General features: G+C 40.4%; 1 protein-coding gene across 1 annotated transcript in view; it reads left to right on the top strand.

The window, feature by feature from the left end:
* The window catches only part of IGF1R (insulin like growth factor 1 receptor), a 165,960-nt gene that overhangs the window by 14,730 nt on the left and 135,220 nt on the right, over nucleotides 1–16,010 (top strand). Inside the window, exon 2 of the mRNA XM_065641454.1 lies at nucleotides 13,607–14,152. Coding sequence (XP_065497526.1) covers nucleotides 13,607–14,152 — 546 coding nt within the window. The remainder of the gene's footprint in view (nucleotides 1–13,606; nucleotides 14,153–16,010) is intronic.

Below are 16,010 nucleotides of genomic sequence, written 5' to 3'. Positions count from 1 at the left end.
ACGATTATTCAGATGGTCTTTGAACTGTTGAAACTGGTTGTGCATATATGCTCTGATACGCTGTGCTAAAAGAAGTAAAGAACTAGAAGGAGAAATACACTTTTTCCTTGGAAAGTGTGTGCAAGATTTTCCCAATGTTGCCATATTTAGGACTGTAGAAAACTGAGAAGGGGGAAAAGAAATGGTTTGATCTTTCTGCCTGAGAACAGCTTGGTTTTCATATTTATAAACAAAACAGGAAAAAAAGTCTTCGAGGTTTCTTGACAGGCTAGGTGTGTGGGTTTTATGTTCAGAAAAGCTGATTCAGTTAGTCTGGCTTTTGCAAGGGAAACAACTAGAGAAATAAGTTGCTCTGTGAGGGTGTAAATAACTTTATTTTCCTCTAGAAGAAGTTGAGCAAACACGGAGCACTGAGTTGCATGGTTGAAATTTGGTGGAGCGTGGACAGGACACCAGTTTTCAAAGCAGCGTGGTGTTTCTTCAGGGTGCTGTGAATCCAGAAGTAAGGGCTGCCACACTTAAAAGACACATTAGGGTCCTAAGGTTACAGGGGCTGTAAAAGAGCTTTATTAGGGGTGCTCAGGGCAGTTCTCAAAGCTGTTGCTTGCAGAGAATCTTCGAATACTTAAAGCCACACCTTGATACCTTACACCTTGTCTGTAGCATCTATGTTGATATGCCCCAGTACAAAAGCACTTTGTTAAACCAATTAAATGCATAATATTTTTGTAATACTTGTGTTTTGGAAAAATCAATGTGACCAGTTCCCCTTTGAAAAGACAAGAAGCCCGTTGTGCTGATGAAGTAGAATGCATTAGGAAGTGGTGCTTTGTATCCTCTCGAGTAATGTGCTCTTGTTTTTTCTTAATCAGCAGGATGTTCTCCTGTATGTCAGATATCCGAGTTGTTTTTGTGATCTGTATCGGAAAAGAGTGAGGGGGGGAAAAAAAGTCAGAGAAACAGAGTAGGTTAAAATTCTTTATAGCAGCAGAAAGCCTGCAGCCCCATATTTCTCTGTTTTAGTGAAACTGGTAATGGCTACATTAGTGTTGGACACTTTGTGTTTATGATTGTATTTTAAACGATAAATAAAAGAACAAGTTGCCCTTCAGAAGAACATAATGTGTAGCCTGCTGAAATACTGTGGAGCACAAGGGATATAATTAACCCTTTTCCCTTGAGCTTGGTTATGTTTCAGAAGGTAACACAAGATGTCTAATACGTCTGAAATTGCTTATTTACCAGTTCACTGAAGTAAGGATTCTTCAAGTTGATTGTCTGAAAATCAAACCTGTTCTTCCTCTCTCCGTTGCCTTCCCCTCCTTCCTTGTTTCCTGATCTGCAGCTTCCAAATTTGTAATAGGTCTAGTACTGATTGCCTTTTTTTCTTTTCTTTTTTTCTTTCTTTTTTTTTTTTTAGACATAAAAGCAGCCATTGAGGAGAAAATTTTATTTCCTGTCACTCTTGCTCAAGGCTATAGAGAATAGATCTTGCAAGTTTAGGCATTTGTTCAGGCCTTTCAGAGGAATTTTTAAAAGATGCTTTGCTTTTGATGCAATGAAGGAAGGGCAATGACTTGAAAGGACTGACAGCACAACCAGGGTTTGGTTTATTGCGTGAACAAAACCTCTTGTGATCCTCAAGTATTTTGCTTCAGTGACCAGGTGTTCAAGTAGCAAAAATCAGTTCTGAACTATCTTCTTAAGATAGTTTTGGTACCATTAAATGGAAATGGGCTGAAAGGACACAGAACCTGAAATGCTTCCAACATTTTTTTTTTTTCCATCTTGACTCTCTTTGAAGAATGCGAATTAGTGTGAGAAAGTGTCTGTAGCTCCCACTGGGTCAAATAGAGGTTGAGATAAAAACACATATCTCTGTGTGTATTGTAACATTGATCGTCATGTGGTAAATAGCACCTTGGCAGCAGGATTACCAAGTCTGATGTCTTCCGCTTCATTTTTGAAGTTTTGGTGCGATCTCGCTGCTGGGTCTGTGCTCAGACCTGCTCTTTGTTCTTTGATGGATATCTCCTTCATTACTTCCTTTGACCAGCCTTTCCTTTCAGATAAAGTGTCATCCTTTGGACTGGTTAAGGACTGGAGCTCACTTGTTCTGCGAGTTCACTAGCTACTCTCTTCTCGTTACGACATTTTAATAAGTTAATAGTCTCCACAAAGACCCATTCTTGTCTCTTGCTCACCTCACCTCCTCCACCGTGGCTGTTTATATTTTCACACCGAAACAAAGATTACCTCTGAGTACTTCTGAGTATCTCTTTTTTTTTTTTTTTTAATTCTTTGTTTGTTCCATCATAAACTTTAAGTAAAGTCTCTTCCATGCGCTGCATTTTAAGGAGGAACACTGACCTGTGTGTTACTTTGGACTTTTTTTTTTTTTTTTTTTTTCTCTTCTTCCTTGTCCTGCACAAATTGTCTTTTTTGGGTGGCTGCCTCTTCCAAACTGAACTAGAAAATTCTCTATTAAAGACTGTGTGACCTTTCACAGATCTGGGAGCAGTTCATGAGTTCAGGACTTTGTGTCCTAAATTGCTGGTTAACTGTGGAGGAAATAAGGAGACGAAGTCCTGGTTTCTGAATCTGAGGTTCTGTGAAGCTGGCATGCGGTAAGGCAAAGCACAGTCCGCTCAGATATGTTTTCTTAACGTGGAACCAGCTAGCCTTGCACAAATACCGTGGTTTTCTTTCACAACAGCAACGGGAGGCCAGTGCAGCTGTCAGACAAGGAAGGCCGGGCCAAGGCCTGTATCAGCTCTGCTCCCCAGAGGATTTTGCCTTTAATCTAGCAGTTGGAAAAGATGAGTTTTGTGCCTCCTTGTTCAGATCCTTTTAACCTATGCGCTTTTTTTACCCCCCCCATCTCTGTTCTGTTAATTTATGTATTTCTTTCTCACATTAGACTTAGTTGAAAGCTTTGCAGTATAGCTGTGTTGAAGTGCATATGTGTCACTGTTACCCAACGTAGCTATGCCATCGAACACCTGCCCCGTAGGTGCAGTTTATGTTGGCAGGAGCTGTTTGGTTGCTGTGACTTAATGTCGTTTGGGCAGGTAAATCATAACTACAGGCAGAAGAGCTCTTTTGGGGTGGCCGTAGTGGCACATCTTTTGCAGTGGAGATTAGATTCTTCCTTTGCCTTACAGTTCTCATATGTTTCACTGTAGAACAGCAAAAAAAAAAAAAATCAATTAATTGCTGAACAGATCTGCGTAGATAATGTTGAAAATCCTATACTGAGCATTGGAAGCTTTGCTTTGTCTTCAGAGAAGTGAAAGCCTTGGAGTTCTGGTAGTTGACTGTGCCTAAAAGGGCTCTAGTTTTCCACACTTAACCCTCTTTATCTGGTCGCTTCTCATGTATGTGCATTTCACTGTGACTGGTATCACAGAGGTGTTGTGTGGTGCATGTGTTTTTACGTATGTATTTTTTTCCTTTTTGGTTTTTGTGCTGTGATACCTCTGAGACAATAAATACCCCATGTGAATGCTGCTGTTCTGGTATAAAGGCCACTTTCCTTGGTTGGGCCATGTTTGTGATACTAAAAGCAAATCAAAACCATCCAATTGGCCAGAAAAGCGAGTTCATGTAAGAACTCCTACTGGTGTAGGTACTTTGGCTTATATTTGCGGTAAATTGTGTTCTGGTGCATCTGTTTTTGGTTGATAAGACCTGAACTACTTGTCACCTTGTCTCTGGTGCCAACTCACGTGTTTTACCTTGTACTTGAAGAGGAGGGTTCTTTTTTTCAATGTAGTTAGCTCATGACTGGAAAGCCCCACAGCACCGGCATATATGTAATTTAATACCTTTAGAGCTCTTTTTGGGGATTGCAAGTTGGTCACGTTTTAACTGCCTTGAGAAAGCAGGTTACAGCACGACCTGTGTGATTTTTTTAAGCTGCGTAGCTGCCTGTGAAGGGAGGGGTGGGAGGGCTCCCTGTTCTGTTAAATGAGGTTTGAGAGAACTATCTTTTTCTTCTGTGCAATTAGATGATGATGATGATTATTATTATTTTTTACATGATCTTAAATCTCTGTTGAGGTGCAAATATGGGGTTAATGGAAGTCTCAGTTCAGTTCGTTAACACAGAAACATTATTATGGAAGGCCAAAGAATGTAAGATCTCTGTATTTCATCACATAAGAGATGGTTAGCACAGGATAGTAGGGCTGTGTGTTGCATATTGTTAAGAGTAATTGCATCAGATTTGTCATTTCTCTGTGTCTAAGTATAACTTCCCAATGACTCTCTATTAAATCCTTTTGCTGACTATTGTGGATGCAGTCAGATTTTATGATACTGTTTCGTCAATTTACTTCTAACAAAGCCTAAATGATCTGGCCTGGCCGGCCAGCCGATTTTTAAAAATAATAATAAAAATTCACCCAAAATTCTAAAGATAGGCAGGTTTCCTAGATTACTGCAGGATGGCAGCTCAGCAGGCGGCTAAAAGCACAGCAAAGTCTCCCTGGATGTGAATTGCCAGGCCCAGCCACATGATGAATTTTCATTCTGGAAGAATTGGCTGCTTATCCCGGCTACCTTAAGCGTATATCCCATAGGTTTCTGTCAGCCAGTTGCTGAGTCACTTGGATGTGTAGACAACTGTTTTAAAAATAAATAAATAAAATAATGCACACAACTATTTTTTTTTAAAGGTGGAGAAGAACAGTCCCCAGGAGGGACAATTTCTGTTAAGCTCTATTGTCATCACAGATTCTGAACCATAAATTCAGTGTTATAAACAGCTTGTAATTTCAGCTTTCCATTTTTGCTTCAGCAGACATTAGACTGAAGCTACTGGCATAGAACTTTATTATCGCAGTTAAAAAATGCTTTACTCTCATAGTTATTGATCATAACACGCCACCTACTTACTTCTGCGTTAGATATTTTGTATAGAATGGCATTGCTCCTATTTCATGGTGCTGTCAGGAAAGTGATTCTGCAGGGTAGGAAAGAGTGCAGAGATTTGAAGTCTGTCTTTCTTCCTGTGAAGATGGAGCTCATCTTTAGTGATTTCGGCATTACTTGCTTTCTTCTGCATTTTTTCTTTGTTTGATGTCGACAATTTTCTCCTAAGCTGGTAAACTTGACGGTACTGTAACTCTGAAGTGTTGCAGCGTCGTTTATGGTTCTGTTCTGGGGATGCATTCAGCTGGTGCTTCAGATAGCCTTTCCCTTCCTTGTAAATACACAGGAACATCTGGCCAGAGGTCCAAGCCTTCAGCTCTAACCATAAGCTCAAACAATGATTTTTTCAAGGTTTGACACATACTGGGCGTTAATGGGTGAAGAATTTACTGTAGGTTTGATCTTTCTGTTAGCTTTTTGTCTTTTTTTCTTACTCTTTGGTTGTCCATAACCTGGGCACTGCAGGTCAGAGGGAAAAGTTTAGTGCTATTTTTACTTGGTTTGATAGCCAGGGGCTCTGGGGTGATCACGCAAGCTTGGCCACTTGGATGTTGCTGGTTCTACAATACCTTCCTTTGTTTTTGCCCTGTGTACCCACGAGGATGAGCAGAAGTCCACGCCAGCTGAGCCGCTGGCTCGCGTTGTGCTATTTCAGCAGTGGGGAAGGAGGTAACAGATGTGGGTCAGTGCAGTGTTGGTGAGAGAGGATTAATTTGGGGATGACTTTGTCATGAGGATGCTTTCACGTGAGCTGGGCTAAATCTGGACCCACTCACTGTGGTGAGCTGTGTAGAGAAGGCATCAATCAATATTATTAAAGGGATCCAGTTCATTTTGTTGGCTCCCTTTTTGCTAAGCTGCTGTTCCTGTTGACATTCAAAGTAGAATGTTGGCAGAGAGAAAGCAAGTGAGATGAAGGACGGAAATGTGATTTATTCTGAAAATTTTTTTGTGTAAACTTATGGGGAAGTTGGAGGAAGTTCATGGAAAGCAGCAATGCCAGAGATATCTTTAGCCAATGACAGCTGAAATTGCAAGAGCAAAAAGGCAGAGCCAGTTTGAGTTTGTGATGTGGGTTGTAGCCCTTCTGTGTGTTATTTTTGTGAATGTTTTGTTCTGGTCAGCTTGGTAATACTGGCCCTTGGATTGGCAATATATAGTTAGTGGAGTGGTAAAAGAGAAAATTAAAGTAGGATATGCGTATTTTTCGAAGGGCTATGGGAGGCAAAGAGAATGTGTGTGGATAAGGGAAATCCAGTCCCTTTTTCACGTGTTTGGGCGAAATTTGATTGGCCTCTTGTGACACCACTTTTTCCTTCCAGATCTGGAAGAGTTCTGTAAGAAGTTGTTAGGAGTGATGAGTGACACAAGGTAAATTAATGGTAATAGACTATATTTCTCAGAAATGTCAAGCTACATTGCAATGTAATCTCCAGTCCCTTGAGTGTTTAGAAGATCACAGTGGTCTAGCTTTGTCCTCCAAAGCTAAACTTCTAATTAAATGAAGAAAAACCCCAAGCCCTCTTCCCAGGCCTTAGATGTGTAAACAAGAATGTTCTTCAGACTTGGATTCAAATAGAAACAGTTGTTTTTTGTTTGGGTTTGACTATTCCCTTTCATGTTCTGCAAACCAACGATGGCAGCGTTGTGCTAGTGCTAGAACTACAGAAGTTGAAATTCAATTATGGACTTGCTTAACAAAAGCTAAAATGGCTGATATTTTGTGGATTGTGGGGTGGCTTTTATCTATTCTCTCCACCCCTCCATGCAGAGAGATGTAACTTCAGAAAATCTTGGTAGATGCAAAGCAGTTTATGTAGCATATTTGATGAAGAGGAATAGTTCAGTGGTTAGGGAGTCAGCTTGAATCAAGTAGTGTAGATGTAGTTCCCTGCTTGTTACTGGTTCTGGAATCCCAAGAGGTAATACAGAAGCTGGCTTCCCTGGAAAGAGATCTAGTGATTGATGTGACACATGCAGGATAGGTGAGCTTAGAGACTACAGAAATTTTGTGGGAGGTTGTGTAAGTACATTAAAGACACTAAAATATATATTCCATTCATAGTGTCACTACGAAGGCAAAACCAAGAGCTCAGTGGGTGGTGGAATCCTGTGTTAATGTAAAGTGTCATAAGCAATCTCTCCAACCACTGATTTCTGTGAACTCCACATTTAATTTCTTCTTTGCATAGTATGCAATTAAAGAATCCTTAGAATTCTGTAGTAATTTTTTTATTCTCTGCATCTACTGAAGCTGCAACTGTACTGAAACTTTTCATGGGCTCAAAGGGAAATTGTGGTTGCTAATCTGTTCCTTCTCAGTCTTTCTACCTTTGCCTTCCAAGACTTGGAGTGAAACTACAGGAACAAACTCGGCTTGTGACCAGACCATGGGCTGCAGTACCTCTCCGTTCAACGATGATGGAATGAGAACACTTAGATTTTTCTTCTTCAGGGCTGTGTGACAGTCCTGATGGTTTTAAAACAAGCATAATACTTAGCAGTAAGAATGAAGAGAGGTTCAGGTCGAGTTTTACTTTTCGCTGTTTATAATCTGTATGGGCGTAACGCTTTCAGACTATTACCTGTCTGTTTCCACGTATCCTTCTGCTTCTCTTCTGAGCAATTGTATTCATGTAGAAAAGAGGGTCCTTTGAATTCTGCTGATGGGCTTTATCATATATTTAGTTCCTTTTTCTTAACCTGATTCAAACACATTTTTCAGATAACATGGAGATCAGGTTGCTGTCATAAGCCAAAGTTCTTCAACCTTCAGGTGTCTGCAAGGCATTTTTTTTGAGCCTTTTTTTTTTTTTCCAATGTGCCAGACAACCCCTCCGAGTTGTTCCAACATATAGCAAACATTTCAGTATGCAGGCCATTATACATTATGCAGATCTAAATCCACCCAATGCAATAAACGTGTTCTTTGTTGTTATGAGAGGGATGGTGACTCTGGAGATGCCTTAAAAAGCACGGCACACGTGATGGATCTGGATGAGGGCTGCTGGACTGCAGCCACATTCAGTAGCTGCTTTGGACCCTTTTAATTTATTTATTTTTTTTTTAGTAAGGACCTGACACAGATTAAAACGAAAGGACACATGATGAAAAGGAAGCGGCTCTGTTGGGAATAAATAACAACACTGTTCGGAAGACGTGCTGATCTCCCAGAAGACCCAGGGCTCTGAGCCGGTGTTACAGGGGGTGACGCGGTCCTGGCTGTTTCGTTAGAGTTTTGGAGGGAGCAGCGTGACCGTGGTCAGTGAAATGGGCTCTGAGCTGCCCGGAGAGCAGCAGGACCTGTCTGGAAAGCAGACCTCTCATCGGAGTGGGGCGTGCTCAGAAAAAGCCATTATTGGCAAAGTGAGGTAGTTTTCTTGCAGTGATGTGAGCGACCTACTCTCTAAAAGTAGAACTAGCCACAATTGTTTTTTGTATTAAGCCTCGTAGTTCCTTCTTTGTGTTAGGAAATCGTGCAACGCTGATGGTAACGTACTGTACTTGTTACTACTGTACAGAATTTCAGGGTAGGTGAGAAGTTGAGTAACCTCATGCCCTTCGTTAATAGAAACCTTCTGAACCTTGTCGATCACAGGCTTTGTCCTCAGAATGGGCGTTTTAACCCCTGGGCAGGGAGACAATAAGGAATTACATCAATTTCTGCACCTTCAAGTGTTTTCTTTCGGCAACCAGTGTAAGGGGATATTTTTTATTTTAAATGGAGAAGCTGAAGGTATCCAGACTCTTCATCTAGGATAAAGCTTTGCGTCTCTACTCTGGAGTAAAGGAAATAATTTTCACTGAAGTTGAGAGAGGAGAAACAAAGGGAAATTGTAACTGGCTTTGGGAAGGTGCCATGAGTGTCCAAACCAGGAGAAAGGTGAACGGGAGTTGATTTCGAGATCGCTGGTTAGATGTTAATGACAAGCGGTCTGTCCTGATCCTCACTGCAGAAATGCAGATGAGTGCACAGGCTGAGCAAGTGTCTGTTGCTGGGGAAAGTCTGGTTGAAAAGGCCTTACCTAGACTTGAGAAAGGGTTGTGCTGGATTGACTTGTGACTTGAGCTGCCTTGTCTAAGACTTTTTGGTCTTGAGAGAGCCAGGTGGTTTATCTGTCTTTGACTTCTGTCTGGTTGAGAGGGTACTGAGACCATTCAGTGTAGCACAACCTTTTAATGTTACCCAAAAATGTCAAGGGCCAAAGGCAAGGCTTAAAATGTGTGGGACTTTTAAAGAAGAGCATAAACAGTTGTGTTTCTTTAGAACTTCTAAATGGAATAAATGCGAAGAATACGAAATGTGGAAGCAAGAGCTACACCACAGTGAAACGGCTCCTTGCAGGAAACGAATTCTTATTAAAAACAGTGACTGTGTGAACTGTCAATCCTGCCCTCTAACGCTGTAGTATTGATAATGAGTTAACTGCTATGCATATACGTACAGCTAGGACATGCTGTAGCAAGCAGTTGTTGTATTATAGCCTGGATGTTGACCAGCAGGCTTTCTGCTGATTTATGTTTCGTAGCATGCCAGTTTTCAAAGAGAACAGTTCCTTCGAAACACTGAAGGGCAGCAGCCAAGTCCTTTTAGGAGCAGCTAGTGACCTGAAATAGCTAGTGGATATATAAAAAGAATAAAGACCTGCTGCATGCAGTCAATGATTATTTGATGATAGATGATGATTAAGTAGCAGGTGTTTCTCGAGGTGTCAAGGCTCTTCTCCATATCAAAATGCTTTTTATGATCAAAATGAGCACTAGCAAATCACAGTTAAGGTCAAGAAGCAGCTACTGGATCACTGCGCCCTGTGTCACACACAGCTGCTTTATCCTGCCCGATCTGTGTGTGCCCAGTGGTTCTTTAAAGAACTCAATTTCTCACTTAGAATAAGGTGCTTAGTTTAGAATAAGCCTGAGAAATGATAGGCAGTTTAAGAAAATGCTTGGAAATTTGTAAGCGACTGAATGAAAGCAGCATGAATCCGACTGATAATTATCCTGGGTGTTTATAATCTACCCAGGACCCAAAACTGTTGAGGCAGGGTAATAAACAAATGTTGCATTTCTGTTTCTGTTAGTGAGCACAATAAACACATGATATCAAATATCAAAAACTGTTAAATGCTCTAAAGAGCATTTTGTGTGCACTTCATTCTGTCTGACAGACCAGTTTATACTGCGAGTCCATATAAGCTTTCTCTAAAATGGGATCCCAAGAAAACACAGCACAGCCAAATGGAAATTGTAGTTGCCTTTGAGCTCTGATTAATTTGTTTTTTCATGTAATCCTTTTCAGGGCAGTGAGAAAAACGTGAGAAAAAGATGATGCGTTGTGGTATAATTCATTTTTGTGAACAATGTGAACTTAAACAGAAATCTCTCTGAAAAAAATATTCCATCGGCTTTGATTGGAACAGTTTTTTCCAAATGTCAGTGTGGACCAAGGTGCTCGTCCTGTTTCATGTTTGGGTCTCTGCAGTTCTCATTATATGCATGGAATTCTGCAAAAAAATAACTCCATGAACTAATAAGTTCTTAAAAACGTCAACAGCACGCTCATGTGTAATCCATTTCTAGCATTAGAGACCACTGGAGTTTCTCCTTTTCTGTATTAAGGGGGTGATGTTTCATAATTGCGGCAAGTGAGTACGTACTTTTGCCGTATAGTTCTAGAAATCTCATTGATTTATAAAAGCATTAAGTACCTAAAATTAAGTAACTTTCAAGCTGAAACAAACATAAAGCTAAAAGCCATACGACTTTTTAAAGCCCAGCCTCAGAATAGACGCACGAACAGATATATAACGCTTTAGTTAACAGTTGCTGCCATTTTTCTTACAAATTGTTCTTTAGGGTATTGTAACTCAGCTGTTTTTAAACCCATCACTCTGGAACCGTGCCTACAAAATGTCAGTGCAAGTGCAAGTTTTATTTCTTTAACAAAATAAAGGGCTTGGAGCAGTTAGGCTTTCTAAAATTTTATGGCAGTAAAATAAATTTTGCTGGTTTTGCTTTGCCATAACAGGAACCATACTGTTCACCTTGTCCTGCCGGCAGGTAGAGGCAGAAACCAAAATAGTTTAATTGGAAAAACACTGTATGTTCTAACTTGCCTTTTTTTAAAAAAAAAAAAAGCCCAAAGTTGATGTGTAAATACGTTCTTGTCGGGCTGTGATTTGGGCAGAGGGCACTGTCCCCTGAGGGCGGGCGGAGGGATGGGGCCTTCAGGAGAAACCTTCAGAAGTTGAGAGCAAGACTTGGCTACCAGCTTGTTAAAGGAATTTAGTCTGGGTTGAAGTTGTCTTTCCTCCAGATTCAGGAGGGAAGCCCACACTTCTGTGCATGTGACCAGTACATCTCTTATCAGAACCTACCATCTTGGCGTTCTTTAACATCCCCTCTCTCCCATCTGGCTTCTGAAGCTGGGTGGTACCAACACATTCACCTGTTTTAGTGTTTTCCTGAAGTTAAAGCCTTGACCCGTGTTCCAGGCAGTCTTGTTCTGTAGTCAGTATGTACTGACTCAGCGTATAATGAGAACTGCAGAGACCCAAACATGAAACAGGACGAGCACCTTGGTCCACACTGACATTTGGAAAAAACTGTTCCAATCAAAGCCGATGGAATATTTTTTTCAAAGAGATTTCTGTTTAAGTTCACATTGTTCACAAAAATGAATTATACCACAATGCATCATCTTTTTCTCACGGTTTTCTCACTGCCCTGAAAAGGATTACATGAAAAAACATATATATATATATATATATACACACACGCACACATATATACACACACATATATATGCCCTTGTTCTGTAGTCAGTATATACTCAAACAGGCATTTCGTGTCTCACTGGCCATGATGGCCAACTGTTGCAGTTGGTACACTAGTTTTGGTGTTGGTTTTCTTTTGTTTTGTTTTTAAGAATATAGGGAATTAACTTTCTTGTCCATGACTGCTTCTAGTGCAACAAGTCACATTTTAACAGCCTCTGTTTTCAGCTTGGCTCTTTACAGAAGGAAGATTAGGTAATAGTTTTTGTAGAAAACATCTGTGTGTGTGTGTGTTGTGGGTGTTTTTGTGGGTGTGTGTGTTGTTGTTTTTTTTTTTTTTTTTAACAAAGATCTCACCCTGTTGTGGTGTGTGTGTTTTGTGTTTGTTTTTTTTTAATATTGTCTCTGTAACAAGAAAGTCCGTTAGTCTTTTAAAGACTTAAAAATCTCTAAGTCCTTGTTGGGTATTAGAGTTGCTGTGGTTTTAGCATGCTCATGTTCGGGATCCTTTGTTAGCTTAAGTTATTAGCCGTAGATAAGTGTTGTGGGATGGAATGACTGCTTTCTATTGTCAGCACAATTTCTGAATCTCTGGACAATTTGTCTGGGTTAGAATTCAAGTTTTTTGGCTCCAGTGTTTGTTTAGACCTTTATATTGTCTGAGGAAAAGATGTTGTTAAAATAATTAAGCCTTGCATGCATAAAAAGAGAACCTTTCCACAAAATTGAATTGCTCGGGGTTTATTTAAGTTTTGGGTTGCTTAAATAAATTGACATTTTACTTTGGTTGCTTACAAGTCACTTGCTATCCCAGGGAATGTTTTTTCCATGTTTTCCACAGAAGACCAGCTCTGAGGGTTTCCAAGAACAACTCCCAACACTCGTAGTTCTTTGTTTTACATCAAAGTGTGTTTTATGTGTCTAGTTATTACATTATTAGTAGACTTTTCTTCCAGCCCCTTTACAATTTTTATTGTGGTATGTGTCTAATATGGAAAGACCTAATATATAGATTTATTAAGGAATAATCCTTTTGGTCATTGTTTTCTTGAGAGCACATTGAGTTCAGTCCACTGTTTTCAAGGGAAATTCCTCGCTATGGTGCTGTGTGTTTTTGTAAATAAGTTTATCCTGTGTTTCTTAGAACTCAAGAAACTTTTGTATCTTGGTGCCAAAAGTCAGGGAAACTTGTTTCACTGGAACATCCAAACAGGAATTCAGTGCATTAGCTACTAGTCCAAGCACTTTTCATCCCACTCTCAGTGCGGGAAGAGCTGAGCAGTTTTCCGAGGATTTGGTTCTGTTGCTGATGTATTGCAAGATGAGCATTTAAGAACTGGGGCTAGTTTGGCTTGTGACCCTGGGAAGAAAGAGATTTGAGAAATAAGTTGTAATTTTCTGGGAAGTGTTCCGCTTTATGTGCATGTATTTTAAGGAGCTTCGGGGGTAAGTCAGTGACGTAAGGACCAGTGGATCACTCTCTATATTACCTGACTTATTTGAAGTCATATGGCTGAAACCCTGGTCTGGTCACACATGCCATGGTGTAATTTGAAGCAGAGTGTGCGAATGCATTCGGTTTATCTTTGTATTCCTCAGTCTAATGTAGCTCTTTTCGGTAGCAATAATAAAAACCCCACATTTATCTGTCTGCTGCATAATATAGATAGCTTGCGTCTCTGTGCTGGTCCTGGTAGTGTTTATAGTGATAGGCTAAATGAGATGAATGTCCAATGTAAGTGTACGTCAAGTACTCATTTCCTATTTTAAAATTGTGACCTAATTAAGAAGTTAAAAATGTTATGGCCAGCAGAATCTCCTACTTGCATTCCGATTTCGAAAGGCTTAAAAATGCCTTATTTACTAACTTCCCTTTCTCCTTTTACCATTTTCAGTTTGCGGGCCAAACGTTGACATTCGCAATGATATCCATGAGCTGAAACGTCTGGAGAACTGTACGGTAATCGAGGGTTTCCTTCAAATTCTGCTCATCTCTAAAGCAGAGGATTACCGCAATTTTCGCTTCCCAAAGCTGACTGTCATCACTGACTATTTGCTGCTGTTCCGTGTGGCCGGCTTGGAAAGCCTCAGCGATCTCTTCCCCAACCTCACAGTCATTCGTGGGAGGAACCTCTTCTACAACTATGCCTTGGTTATCTTTGAAATGACAAATCTTAAAGAGATCGGGCTTCACAACCTGAGGAACATAACCCGCGGGGCCATACGGATTGAGAAGAACTCTGACCTGTGTTACCTCTCCACGGTGGACTGGTCTCTCATCCTAGATGCCGTGTCCAATAACTACATCGTTGGGAATAAACCTCCAAAGGAGTGTGGAGACCTGTGTCCAGGAACAATGGAAGAGAAGCCATTGTGTGAGAAGACTTCTATTAACAATGAGTACAACTACCGCTGCTGGACCACCAACCACTGCCAGAAAAGTAAGATTTGAGGAGATTGTGTGGTTTTGTTACTTCTTTCTAAAGTAAAGGTTCAATTCCTTGAGTTTATTTTAAGCTGTTTAGCAACTTAAACTTTTATTTTAGTCGTGCATAGTCCACATAAGGAGTTACCCAGGTACCACACAAATAGATTTCTCCCTAACTAGTAAAGGATCATCTCACTTGATTTAAAAAAAAAAAAGAGTATTAAAGTATTAAAAAAACAAGCACCAAGACACAAACCAAACAACTAAACAAACCCCAAAACAAAACCCCCACAAACATTCTGGGTTACTTCCCCATGGAAAAGATGCAAAGTAAGTGTCGAAGTAAAGCCATTGTAGCAAAGCTGGAAGCAGCTTTACCTCCCTGGAGGAGTTTGGCAGGAGGCGGCTGTCAGATGCCATCTCCTCCTCCTTGCCGGAGTGATGTTACATGTGCCGGAGTCATTGCCGAACTAGAACTGTGAACTAGACTTGCTTTGACTTTGTTCTTTGCTTCCCTTCGCTTGCACCTTCAGAAATTCCTGTAATGGTAAATTCCGTACCTAAGAACTTCTTTCCTGAAATCGTGGGGTTTTTGGTGTTGTGTGTGTTTTGTTTTTTGGTTTTTTTTCCCCAGTCTATAGTGTCAAAGAGTCAATAGGTATCTTGACTCTCTGTGAAATTACCCTTGCTGGTTTTGTTCTTCTCTGGTATGACAGGGTTTATGTCTTTCTGATAGCAAGTATTCGCAAAAACAAAACCTGATCTCTTCTCACTTTTTAAAAATAGAGTAAACAAATACATAGTTTACTCAAATAACATGATTACATGGCAGGCTTTTTGAGTTCATCCTGTAACTTTACGAAAGCTGAACCCCGTGGTATCAGCAGAGCTTAATTACAAGCATTCGTCACTGGGAGGAACAGTTCCTAAATTCCATTTGCAGTCTTGACCAGAGCTGCTCTAACTATAGGAAACACCAGAGTGTGAGAAAACATGGGAACAGGGCTGTGTTCAGGTTACCTTCATTTCGGAACGTTGTTTTTTTTTTCCTCAAGTGACTCGTCAGTTGCTTGTGAAGCCTGCACGTTCAATTAGAACTGAAATTAAAGTACCTTGTAGGGCAATTTCAGTCGACACGTGCCAAAAATATCTCTGAAAAAAGGCATTTGTAGGGCTATGCTTTTATCAATAATTCTTACAGGAAATAAAGTTTGTTCTTAAAGAGAGGAAAATCATAAAATAGTTTGGATTTGAATGGACCTCCGAAGGTCATCTGGTCCAAAATCCCTCAGCCATTGTGAGGATCACAGGGAGCCATTGTGATTTTTGTCCAAGGTGAGGGGAGTGGGCTGTGCTGCTCTGTCGCCATGTGTTGCTGTGAGTCGTCAGGTTTCTGTAGGCCCAATTTATGTCTTCGTTAAAGAGTATAACTCTGTTTTCCACAGAGGATGACCCAGGTGATTCCTCTGCAAACTTATTGCCTTCAGTGCTTTGAATGGATGTAACTAGAGTGTTACTTAATGAGATATAACAACTGACGTGCTTTCCGTTTTGTGCTCTATTTGGAGTAGGCAAAAAAAGCAAGAAAAGCTTGTTGACTTCTAGGGGAATGTTAAAATAATTTGGATCCCAAATGCACATGAGACGAGATCTCTTTAAATAAGATGAGGTCATAGTTATACTGTGGTGGCAGTGCTTTTAAGGCAAGGGTGTAGGTAATGTTTTTATTTTCCTATGTGCTTTCATCTTTCTTTCATGGGAGGTTGTGAAGAAGAAAGCAAGTATTGGAAAAGAGCCTTGAAAGGCTTGTTAAGAGCGTTACGCTGTAGAAGAAGAATGTATGTTTAGAGTATCTTAGGATGCAGAGAGTA

This window comes from Caloenas nicobarica, chromosome 10 (assembly GCF_036013445.1).
Source record: "Caloenas nicobarica isolate bCalNic1 chromosome 10, bCalNic1.hap1, whole genome shotgun sequence".
Classification (NCBI taxonomy): Eukaryota; Metazoa; Chordata; class Aves; order Columbiformes; family Columbidae; genus Caloenas; species Caloenas nicobarica.
The sequence above is the reverse complement of the archived record's forward strand: the minus strand, read 5'-3'. Positions and strand labels throughout refer to the sequence as shown.